Source organism: Dreissena polymorpha, chromosome 11, assembly GCF_020536995.1.
Source record: "Dreissena polymorpha isolate Duluth1 chromosome 11, UMN_Dpol_1.0, whole genome shotgun sequence".
NCBI classification, from domain to species: domain Eukaryota; kingdom Metazoa; phylum Mollusca; class Bivalvia; order Myida; family Dreissenidae; genus Dreissena; species Dreissena polymorpha.
Window position 1 is genome coordinate 60,993,105 of NC_068365.1, and position 13,034 is coordinate 61,006,138.

At 34.2% G+C, this 13,034-nt stretch overlaps 1 protein-coding gene across 2 annotated transcripts in view; it reads left to right on the top strand.

Annotated features, from left to right (window-relative positions):
* LOC127851565 (small nuclear ribonucleoprotein E-like) overlaps positions 1-10,801 on the top strand; it is a 45,656-nt gene extending 34,855 nt beyond the window's left edge. For both annotated transcript variants that reach the window (XM_052385401.1, XM_052385400.1), the window contains exons 2-5: positions 2,822-2,848; positions 4,237-4,299; positions 8,493-8,571; positions 10,006-10,801. In XM_052385401.1, the coding sequence (XP_052241361.1) occupies positions 2,822-2,848; positions 4,237-4,299; positions 8,493-8,571; positions 10,006-10,058 (222 nt within the window). In that variant the 3' untranslated portion in view covers positions 10,059-10,801. The remainder of the gene's footprint in view (positions 1-2,821; positions 2,849-4,236; positions 4,300-8,492; positions 8,572-10,005) is intronic.
* The last annotated feature ends 2,233 nt before the right edge of the window (positions 10,802-13,034 follow it).

Sequence of the window (13,034 nt, forward strand, 5' to 3'; positions counted from 1 at the left end):
TCATAGATCTTAGTTTTACGTATATTTTGCGGCATCTTAAAGGATAAGTGGTTTCTGTTCAGCGTTCAATCAACTCTTAACTTGTTTTATACAATAAGACATGTTACATGTAAGTGAATAAAACTCATTGATTGTTGATAATGATGGTACTTATAAAAAAAAAATCTGAACAGGTGTATCAAATAAACTTGGATTGCAACAAACCAGTAATGTTCAGAATCTTTTTACTTCCTTGTTAATTAAAAGCAACAGGGTTTGCACAGGGCTTGAAAAGTGCTTGAAAACGAGTCCAAGGCTTGAAAAGCCCTTGAACAAAGGTTGGCCTTGAAAAAGTGCTTATTTCATGTAAAAAAGCCTTGAAAATGTTTATTTATGCTCAAAATTACTTTTATCATCGCTTTAATTATTTTACTTAAATCGTTCTTAAGGGAAATATTATGAAAATTTATCATAAATTCCTTCGCGCAAAAAGTTGAATACGAAATATAAGTTTTGTACACTATTTAGTACGAAACGTTATGTGTACACGTCAACGATAATGTGTACTACGTCAGAGGTTCTCCATTGTGATCAATGTTCGCAAGTGAAAACACAGGGATGCGGAAGTGTCCTTTCAAACCAGGGTGGTTAACTGAATAAGAGGAGAGAGCTGGAAGAACTAGAAAAGGAAATCAATTCTGTTAAAGACAAAATGTTATAGTAACTGACTGCTGTTAAAATGTAATGAACTAGTCTGTTTGATGTGAGCATAGAAAGAGACAATGTGTTTGTTTGTAATAACTTTAAAAAGTAAATACATATGTGAGACTCATTGAGTTAAGGATTGATAACCTGTATTTGTATGTAATAACTAGAAATAACATTGATGAGTTATTGTGGAATAAGTGTAATGTGTTTGAGCAAATAAAAAAAATGATATTTAAAGAAAACTAACGTAAGGTTCTTGGCCTTGAAAATGAAAATTTGGCCTTGATAGGTGCTTGAATTTAGGTTTGAGATTTCTGTTTGAACCATGAGCCATTCAACATTTAATCAAATTCATATTTTGTTACAAAGATTTGTTTTAAATTTAAAATTCATTTAAAATCTCATTTTACAGCAGAGATTCCAAATCTGACCTGTACATGATCCCCATATTTATTGCCATTGCTAGGTTAGCTCTTCCCATTTCATCATTCTTGAGTATTTTTTTTTATAATGGGCCATTTAACTTTGCTTAATCTTAGTTATTTTTGTAGCCAGCACAAGGCAATTAATCAAGGCATCAGAGATGAACAATTTTAAGAAGTCTAAAAGCTCCAGACTGTTCTTTTGAAAGGTCAACTTTGCATGACCTGTAAATGGGGCAACTTATGGCTGAGAATCCTCCTGTGTCCAATTCTCCACATCAAATTGATTTTAATCCGTCAATGTCTGGCACAAAGTAAATCATTTAAAGGGGGAGATGTTACTTCGCCTTCATGAAATTAATGTGCGAAATTAATATTCCCTGGGCGAAAAAATCGTCCACTTCACCCACTCGCGAGACCCCTGAACAAACGTTGCCATTTTTTTCAAGTATCAAATAAATTTCTGCATAAGTGACGTATTATAGATTTGATGAAATATTGCCACTAAACATGGGTAAATTGCTTGACGTGGTGTGTGCTTGATAATACAACGCTCAATACACCCACGCTTTACATGCTGCATAATTTTCGCGCCCTTTTTATTGAGACAAAGGGTCAACACAAAATAAATTATCACTGTTTATTTGAAGCAAGAATCTGTTAACGTAGAGTTAACATTTACATGCAGAAGTGGGTTTCAGATTACAAATTTTCTTATGCTCATTCGAGACTTAAAGAAAACATGAACAGTTGCGAAATGAATTCAACGATATTTTGTTTAAACGCTGTACGAGTCAAGTAAATGTTTTGAGAGTAATATTAATGAAATGCACAACTTCCACGAGGATCATAGCCATCATCAGTCTTTTCAGCCAAGATTTCTGTGGCAATTACATGTTCATCACGAGTCGTCTGCATGATTTAACTGCAGGTTACTGGTAGTGCCTGCCTACGAGTGCTGTCGCTTATACAATATAGCGACGCACCGCTCTTAAGCAGGCTTAAGTTGGGTAAAGCGTTAGATGTAGTGGACAGAGGATCGTAAATTGGCTTTCAAAATTTTTGGCAATCGATATAGCTTTGATCTTAAGAATGGCTAGTTGCAATAACAGCCAAAATACACTGATCAGAATGTTTCAGGCGCCCCGCGGACTCTAATTTCGAAATTCAAGTCCTGGTGATGGACCGTTAAATGGCCTGTGGAAAGCACTGCATCATCTGGTGGCCACAAAATAATGTTGTTGTGAAAACTACAAGTGGGTTACAATTTTTGAAAGCAAATATAACGGGACAGTAAGTCCGACAATCTTGCATTTCACCGTCGGCCTTTTTAATTGTTCGTCAGCAATGTCCGACAGGCCGACAGGCTTTCGCCATGTCTGAGATCCGTCAACTGACTGATAGCTTTCCTAGTTCCTACCATGACTTATGGGGACAAAATTGCTTGCAATACATGTAATCTTGTTTAACTTTGCAGCAAAAATTTAGCATAAACTAAAATAAAGGCTACACTGGGTTACTATCAAAACAGAGTCTTTAAAACTGTCATAAATAAGAATTCGACAAACTGCATCAAACGGCATTCAAGCATTTCTATTTGTCAATTTATCCCAAAATATATATAACAAATCTAAATCAAAGTCTATATACATATATATATACATATATATATAATAAGTTTCACATATTCTTTTCCTTAACATTCTCTTCAGAATTTAATTTTCAGATACCTGCAAAATGTAAGTTTATTTATTTATATTTTTTAATGTAGATTTTTATAGTCCTGGATGGGTGTCTGAATATTTATATTCTATCATTTTAATGTGTTCTCATTTCCCTCATTTTCCCACTTTATGTACTAAAGTCTAATTTAACGGAATGTTTAAAAGGACTTCTTCACAGATTTTGGCGTTTTTGTCTAAAAGTCTTTAAAAGGACTTCTTCACAGATTTTGGCATTTTTGTCTAAAAGTCTGTAAATGCTTTACCAGAACTGAGAACATTTATTCATGCAATCATTGAACCCTAAGCACTGCAGTATAAAACAATAATTAGAATTTAAAAAAGGAAAAAAAGCTCAACCCACAAGGGTTAGAACTACATGTATATACATGTACTGACCTTTGGATTGAAAAGCTATGGCTTGGACCACTTATTAAAGCATCAGAAACACTCTTAATTATTCAATCATTTTGCTTTATAACTATCAATTTATAATGATGATCGCTCATAAAGAAAAAGTATTCAGCATGAGTCTATTGCGTACCGGTAAGTGATATTTCGCTATATGATATTTCCTGTGTTCATTTAAGTTGAGCTCGTGTGAACACAAAGTGTTCAAAGTAATTATTGTGATCACCTCGTGTCCGTTGTCATGCAGTGTGTGTCATCAACATTTAGCTGGTTTTCCACTCTGGAGGTCAAATTTTGGTCCGACTAGACTATATTGATATTTTGAATCTGCATCATGTGCATCTAAAAACTAGGTCAAATGTTAGAACAAACCTTGTCACCAATCAAGGTACAATGAAAAGTAATGACTCGCCTGCAATAAAAGGCGAATAGAATCGAGACCATTTGGCCTTTAGACCGTTCTTAGGTGTGGTTCTATTCCTCACAGCAAACGCTTGAGTGACGTTGACTTAAAGTTGTAGTTTTTTGAGCGCTGAGATGAGTAAGGGTAGGTATGAAATGTTTACTGTATATAATTTGCTACTGGAAGTTTTATGCACGCCAAAAATTTTGAATTTGTGTTTTATTTTTTCAATGCGTAACTTTTGGCAATGATCATTTTAAATCTAAATCGTTACCGGGGGTATTTAAGAATTTTAATTTGTTTTTATGCTTTACGCATGTTATCTGGAGCTCTGATCAAAGACATTTCTTACCAGATTCAAGTTTTTAAGGCTTCATTTCCAACCCTTAGATACTGATGAGCAGCAAACAATATAAAACCTCAACAGACTGCAAGTTACTTGCAGGCGGTTCTGGTTTTATGCTGTTTGCTATTTTCACTTTGCTTCTGAGTGGGAAAGGGTTCAATGTTTGCAATTAAATCAGACTTGAAGAACATTAACAAATCTGGTATCTGGGTTTGGGCATGTATTTACAATCTTGTGTTCTTTCAGAAATCCAGAGTGCAAGTGTGGCTGTATGAGCAAGTGAACCTTCGTATTGAGGGTTGTATTGCTGTAAGTATATCATAAAAATTGATAAACCAATGAATGCCTATTAGCAGATTTAATAAAGGCTGAGAGGAAAGGGCCCTTGCATTTAAATATGAGAAAATAGGAAGTGAAAACAAAATCTGGTGAAAACTTTCAGGTGGTATTAAAAGGAGAATGAAAATTAAATGGTTGAGTTACATTCTTGTTGAAAGTTGTAAATTTAAAGAATTTTTCTGAGGGGATATATTAGAGCTTAAGTATATAGAAAGCATATACTGGCCTTGTAGAATACATTTCTTCCGTAAACATAAACATCATGTTGGTTATAATATTTATTGAAGTTAAAAAACAAACAGAATTTTCCTGAGCCTAGTTTTTAATGGCTTATGAATTTTTATGCCCCCGGTAGGGTGACATGTAGCATTTGAACTGTCTGTCAGTCCGTCCGTCCGAAAACTTTAAAATTGCCCATAACTTTTGCAATATTTAAGATAGCAACTTGATATTTGGCATGCATGTGTATCTCATGGAGCTGCACATTTTGAGTGGTGAAAGGTCAAGGTCATCCTTCAAGGTCAAAGGTAAAAAAATCCAAGGGAAGTAACAAGCTTTAAAGGGAGATAATTTCTATTTTTATTTGGCAGGTCCGGATCATTTTTACAAGGGAAGTAGTATTTATTAAAGGGATATAATAAAAATAAACAAGATAAGTATTGATGCAAAGCATCAAAGGGCGTCAGGAATTTCAGTGTAAAAGGCACTCAATAAAGTTAAATGGAACGATTTTTATGTCCCCCACTATAGTAGTGGGGGACATATTGTTTTTGCCCTGTCTGTTGGTCTGTCTGTCTGTTTGCGCCAACTTTAACATTTTGCAATAACTTTTGCTATATTGAAGATAGCAACTTCATATTTGGCATGCATGTGTATCTCATGAAGCTGCACATTTTGAGTGGTGAAAGGTCAAGGTCAGAGGTCAAATATATGTGGCCAAAATCGCTCATTTTATGAATACTTTTGCAATATTGAAGATAGCAACTTGATATTTGGCATGCATGTGTATCTCATGGAGCTGCACATTTTGAGTGGTGAAAGGTCAAGGTCAAGGTCATCCTTCAAGGTCAGAGGTCAATTATATGTGGCCAAAATCGCTCATTTTATGAATACTTTTGCAATATTGAAGATAGCAACTTGATATTTGGCATGCATGTGCATCTCATGGAGCTGCTCATTTTGAGTGGTGAAAGGTCAAGGTCATCCTTCAAGGTCAGAGGTCAAATATATATGGCCCAAATCGCTTATTTTATGAATACTTTTGCAATATTGAAGATAGCAACTTGATATTTGGCATGCATGTGTATCTCATGGAGCTGCACATTTTGAGTGGTGAAAGGTCAAGGTCATCCTTCACAAGGTCAAGGTCATCCTACAATGTCAAACATCATATAGGGGGAAATTGTGTTTCACAAACACATCTTGTTTTTCTACTGTAAATATTAATATATTGGCCGATTATTTTAAACAAAATATAAAAAGATACTGGTGTAACCATTATCTATAATTTTGTGTTATAACCCCCAAATAATCATTATTTATGATGTTGTGTTATAACCCCCAAATAACCATTACCTATGATTTTTTGTTGTAACCCCCAAATATTTCATAGTGTATTTTATTTACATTGGTTTCCTTTTTTTTTACTGGCATCCGTGTGCAGTTTTCATTAAAAAAAATCTGCTTCATCTTGTAAGCCTAATTTCATATTTTTCTCAACTTCAAGGGGAGATGATTCTTAACTTATTCTTACGTTGCTCATTTACGATAGGGGTTGAGTACTTATTGATATGAAAACACTGTAAAAGTTTGGAAAAAAATTGAATGAAAACTGTAAATTGCATAAAGAAGCTGCATTTCACAATACTTTGAAATTCAGTAAAAGATCATAATAGATTTATTGCTCCGATATTCATCATTTTCAATAGGGTTCGAGTAATACTGATATAAAAACACTTAACAAGTTTGGAAAGATTCAGACGAAAGTTGTGAAATCTTTTAAACAAGTGGAAATTGTTTATTTTGTCAAATTTAATAGAAAAAAATTCTGGACTTATTGTCCCGATGTTTCTCATTTTTAATGAGGTAAAAATGCTCATTGATATGAAGACACTGTAAGTTTGGAAAGAATCTGATGAAAAATGTTGACATAATCACCCAACCAAGCAGTTTTTCACTTTTATTTTAAAATTTAAAGAGACATAATTCTGGACTTATGGTCCGATATTGCTCATATAGAGTTTGGGTTGGGTCCTCATTGATAAAAAAACCTGTGCAAGTTTGGGAACAATCGGATGAAAATTTTGGACTTCGAACAACGATTTCAAAATTTCTCAACTTCTAAGGAAGATAACTATGGACGTAATGGTCGGATAATGCTAAAGGGCTCATACCACCTGGATAGTAATACGTGTCGCGCTTCGCGCTCTATATGTGGTTCTTAAAAAAACTCCAAGGAGTACTTGACTCTAGGGAAACGGGTTGCTGGGACACAATTCCTCCTTGATAAGGGGCTGCTTCCTTTATCGCAACTCATTGTTACAATCAATAATACGTGTCGCGCTTCGCGCTCTATATGTGGTAGGGATAGTACTTAGGGCCTATGATAGACAACCATAAAAATACATGGATAATAGATGTGTTGTTTGCATTTATTTGTTAATATAAAAACATGTGTATTTTTTTATAAGATATTTAAGTGATGTAAGAAATTTTAATTAACGTTGTCACCACGCGGCATCCATTAATTTTAATAAAAATGTCCAATTGTAGTAAAATGGATTTTAAAATGTCTACATAAAATAAAGCTTTATTATATTTATTAACCTGACTGAAAAAAATTGTCAGCCTCCGAACTGTTCCATTCATGCCTGAACCCGGGATTGAACCGGGGGTCCTTTAGATGATTGTTGCTTAAACAACTTCAGTCTAACGCTCTTCAAACTGAGCTATTCCGGCTGACTTCATTTATGTACTGCTATTTGGTAAAGTTGTGTATAGCGATCGTTATTATATGTCTATTAATAAACTAAAACATTGTACGTTTTCGTACCACTACGCCTTCCAATAAACTTGCTTGCGCGATAGGTCGTCAAATATCGTACTACATTGATTCTCCACTAAATAAGCAATTTAGAAAAACCACAAAATAAATATATTTTGATTATGTTTTGTTTTTATACAAAACCAGAAAGTTTTGCGTATTTGCCCAGTCCCTGTGATCTTTTCCCTGTGATCAGTTGTGGATCAGTTATTAATTAAAACAATTAGCTTTGCATTATTGGCAATAAATGTTGTACATTGTAATAAATGTAATAGGCACAAATGCAGTACTTATTTACACTAATTTACACAAAAAATCACCACTATGCAAGATATTCTGAAAACAAAAATATATACATTGATCCGTAAAATAACTTCTCCTTCCATAAGCGAAAAAAAAATGCATTACATACTAGTTGCCGCTCTCCAGAGCGACGCCAATAAAAGCGGCGCAGTAGGGGGCATTGTGTTTCTGACAAACACATCTCTTGTTACTGATGTTCACTTATTTTGGAAGACAATGCTGATTACTTCATCCATAGATTTCATGATGCATGGTCTTCTAATAAATTGTTTTAAACATGTATGATAGTCTTTCCATTTGAAATAATTAATATAATGGAAATAATTAATAAAATTGTTTATTTTTATTAAAATTAAAATGACTAGACATTTTCGTTTTTATAAACGCGCATGTGATGTCCATGTCTTCTATATACTATATCTTTCTAACTTAAAATACTATTTAATACAAAAAGCAAAAATGGAAAATAAGATTCTTAACCCTTTATTGGCCAACTTTGTGATTTGAACAGTATATGAACCTCTCTCTGAGAAAAGGGGATCTATAGCATGTAAGTAAAGTGTTTTTCTAGATTAGCCTGTACAGCCCACACTGGCTCATCAGGGACGACACTTCCCGCCTCAACTAGAATTTGGGTAAGAGGAGACACCCTTTAAACAAGAAAAATCATCAAAAGCGGAAAGTTTTGTCCCTGATAAGCCTTTGAGGGCTGCACAGGCGAATCTTGGACGAAACATGATGCACATGCAATCAACCCTGTTTGCCAGGAGGAAAGCTCATATTTGAAGAGTGTATGATTGTGTGGATGTATTTTCAGGGGTTTGATGAGTACATGAACCTGGTACTGGATGAGGCAGAGGAAGTGCACATGAAGAACAAAACTAGGAAAACACTCGGTAAGATAGGAATTCTGGTGTGCTGTATTGTTAGTATCAACTATTATGGCAATATAGTTCAGAAGTGTCTATTAACAGATCTAAATGAGAACGTAAAAATCATATTGATTATAATGTGAGGATAAAGTTTTCAATTAAAACAAAAACTTTGTGTTTTGATAAACTGTGATCAGGCTTGGCAAATCTTTGCTGCGTTGTTTATTGTTTAATTTACAGATAACTTTGTTCTTTGTCAATATAAAAATCAGCCGCCATATCACAATTTACAATATGCTAATGGATTTATTAACAGGTCTACTTAACTCGGTCAGGCTGTGTTCACATGATTTCACAAAACCAGTCTCTTAAATACCTTAGATCTACCTTGTTTGTTGTGTTTTGGAGCAAATTTGGATCCAGCATTAAAAATAGCAAATGTATTTAAAACACACACTTTAATTCCCAATTTAAAAGAGTTAGTTACGGAAAAAAAATATGTATTTCCCAATGTCAGTCGAACAGATGTGATTTTTCTCAATCCAAAGGGCCCCAAAATGGTGAAAAAACACTGCATTGTTTAAATGAATAAACATATTACCAATAAGACCTCTTCGTAAGGACAAGTGTAAAGCAGCAGCAATTGTCCCTTACTTTAGCAATGTTTACAAGCCAATACACCTCAACATACTTAGATTATAACTGTGTTACTATGTACACATATCTCCTAGTCCAGAAGATTAACAACATCAAAAAAGACAAAACATGTTAAGTTGTTATACTGGAAATTCAATCAGCATTTCACATTAAGTGCATGCTGATTAAATCAAGAGGGCAGAACACAGATTCAAATTTACCCATACCAAAATTATGAAGTGTCATAATTTCATTGTGATATTATAAACTTTTCATCTGAGAAATATGCATTAGAAAGAAGTCTTTATCTTTTTGTTAACATGGTGGTCACGGTGCCTATACCACGTGACTTTTTCGGATCTGTGTTGGGAGAATAAAGCACGACCCAGTTAAGATTTCTAAGGATCTCATTTTAAATATTTCGCCAGTTTTAATGGGATAAAGTGGAGAGCCCGCTCTTTCGTAAGAGTTTTCCATAGGTATCATGATCTTATAAAACAAATAAGTATTTTTTCTGTAAAGTGCAACCACGCGTTTTCACGGTTAGAAAAATGTCGGATCTGTTTGGGGACTTCATATTACAAACGCACGGTTGCACTTTACTGAAAAAATACTTATTTGTTTAAAAAGATCATGATACCTATAGACAACTCTCACGAATGAGAGGGCTCTCCACTATATTCCATTAAAAATGGTGAAATATTTTAAAAGACATCTTCAAAAATGTTAACTGGGTCGCGCTTTATTCTCCCAACACAGATCACGTGGTAAAGGCACCGTGGTTGTGGACAGCTGCAGTTAAAATATGTTCTTCTGTTTCAGGTCGCATCCTGTTAAAGGGAGACAACATTACATTGATACAGGCAGTGCAATGATCAGTGATCTCCCCTGATACATGGATAAGCTTCATCATCCAACCATCTCATCTTGCATTCATGGGTTTTATTTTCATGCAGTGTTGTTGTCTGTAGATTTATACATGTTGTTACTTTGATTTCACAAATGAACGTTTTGCTATATGAAGAATGAGACACTTGGCAATATGAAGAATGAGACACTTGGCAAGAACTTTTTGAACATTAATTTAATCTTTAAGTATTTCAGGCTCTTTTATTTGAGACTTAATTAAACTGCCTTACTCATTATGCATTAAAACCTTACAGACATTCTGTAATGTTCTGAAAATATCAGGTACTTATACCTGTGTACTGAAACTTTGTCATCAGTGATGTTGTTAAGCATTTGCCACTATAATATTTTTAAAGTTGTTAGTTGTTGCTTCCTTTGGATTCTTTGTGAATAATTTCAGAGCGAGTTTTTAGGAACAGGCGGTCAAATCATGATTTCTATCCATTATCAATGATTCAATAGTTTAAAAGCTTTGACAATTATCATTGATCTATCTTTTATAAAGTTCGAATTAATTGGTTCTTATTTTTGTTTTCGTGATGGTAATAACTTGTGTATCTTATTATAAACATACATTTGTGTCCTTCACAAAATACTGATTTTGTATTTGTTGGAAACATTTCAGAGATATGTTGTCATTTGTAAATACTTCATTTCAATGTGCAAGGTAAACTTAAGTATGTATAATTAAAAGGTTTTGTAACACATAGTATGGTGTCTTTGTTTTTAGACAAGTAACTATTAAGATTCTTAGTACATGTATAGACCTTGTAACAGAAATCTGCAGCCATTTTTATGTCCCCCAGTGAATGAACAAGCAGTCAAATCATACCAAGGGACATTGCAAGTGAGCATGAATGAACAAGCAGTCAAATCATACTGAGGGACATTGCAAGTGAACATGAATGAAAAAGCAGTCAAATCATACCTAGGGACATTGCAAGTGAACATGAATGAACAAGCAGTCAGTCATACTGAGGGATATTACAAGTGAACGTAAATGGTCAAGCAGTCGTATTAAATCGATTTACAGTACATGTACAATATACAAGTTAATGAAAGTGGACAAGCAAACAGTCGCATTAAATCAATATAAAAAACAAGAGCTTTGTCCATCGCTAGACATATGCCCCCCCAAAACGCTTTTTCGAAACTTAAACGCAGATTTTGAAACCTAAACGCGGACCCTAAGTTCAAGGTCAAAGGGGTCAAAATTTGTGTGCGTATGGAAAGGCTTGTCCATATACACATGCATAACAAATATGAAGGTTACATCTGAAGCGACAGAAGTTATGAGCATTTTTCGAAACCTTAACGCAAAAGTGTGACAGACAAACGGACATCACTATATGCCCTCCTTCGGGTGCATAAAATTAATACATGTACATTGCAAGTTAATGAAAATGGGCAAGCAAAACATTGAATCAAATCGAGGGACATTGCAAATGAACGAAAACAGTCAAATTTAATGGAGAGTCATTGTTAGTGAAAGTAAATGGTCAAGCAAACAGTCGAATCAAAAAGACCATGTTAGACTTAGTGAATGTAAATTGACAAGCAAACAGTTAAATCAAATTGACAGACATTCCAAGTGAAGGTAGATGGACAAGAAACAGTAAAATTAAATCAAGCAATTTTCCAGTTGAATGTAAATAGACAAGCAAAGAGTGAAATCAAATCGAGCATTTTTTCCAATTGATTGTAAATAAAAAAGCAAACAGTCAAGTTAATTCTAGAGTTGTTGCAAGTGAATGTAAATAGACAAGCAAAGTCAAATTTAATGGTGAGCATTTGTTAGTTAAATAAAAAGGCATGCAAATAATCAAATCAAGCCAAGATACATTTCCAGTTTATGTAAACGGACAACCAAACAGTCAAATCAAATATAGGGATTAAGTAGATGAATGTAAAGGGAATTTAAATAAAAATTTACTAGTAGTTCTCTAAAATATACAGACACAAATCTGGATAAAAGTATGATCTTTAAAAATTTGATTCATATGTTATGGAAGAATATGTTTCTATTATGTGTGCTTTCCATAACCTGTGAGATGCAAGTGCTAAATTGCTTTACATTGGATATGAGAAACATTCCAATTCGAACAAGAGATGTGTTTGTCAGAAACACAATGCCCCCTATTGCGCGCAAGGATGACCTTGACCTTTCACCACTCAAAATGTGCAGCTTCATAAGATGCACGTTCATGCCAAATATCACGTTGCTATCTTCAATATTGCAAAAGTTATTACCAAGGTTGAAGTTTTGGGACACACATACAATGACTGACAGTGACAGACAGACAGGCCAAAAACAATATACCCCCAACCTTTCGATCCCGGGGCATGAAAATGAAATGGGATGAAAGTCATGAAGGAACAGAAAGCACAATGTAAAGCTCAAAACCTGTAAAATTACTTTTTGTCCAAAACCCAGAATTTTAATTTTCATTCATGGAAAATTTACACACACACATAGCTTAATACCACATTAAAACTTCTGGGTTTGGGAAACATGAAATATGTGCTGGCAACAAAGCTTATACAAACACGAAGGCTCTCAAGTAGACAGACTTGTCCATCCTAGTATTTATTATTAAAGCAGTACTTATAACACATTCTAAGACCTCCTTTGTAATCCTTTGCCTGTATAAGAAAATGCATTTTAAGGATGCTTATCCATGTCTTTTCCATAGCTCAAAGCTGCTTCCCTAAACGTACAGTACATTTAAACCAGTTTATATTTCTAATTTTATGTGAGGGGTATTTACAAAACCTTCCCTGGTATCTGTTGATTAATTGCACACTGATCTGCATTTGTTAGTGCAACAGAATAACACACAAATTTAATGTATTAAAGTGCAACTATTGTAGATTTCTCCCAATGCCACAAAACCACTCCAGAAAAAAATGTATCTTAGCATACTCCACAATCCAAGGTTGCA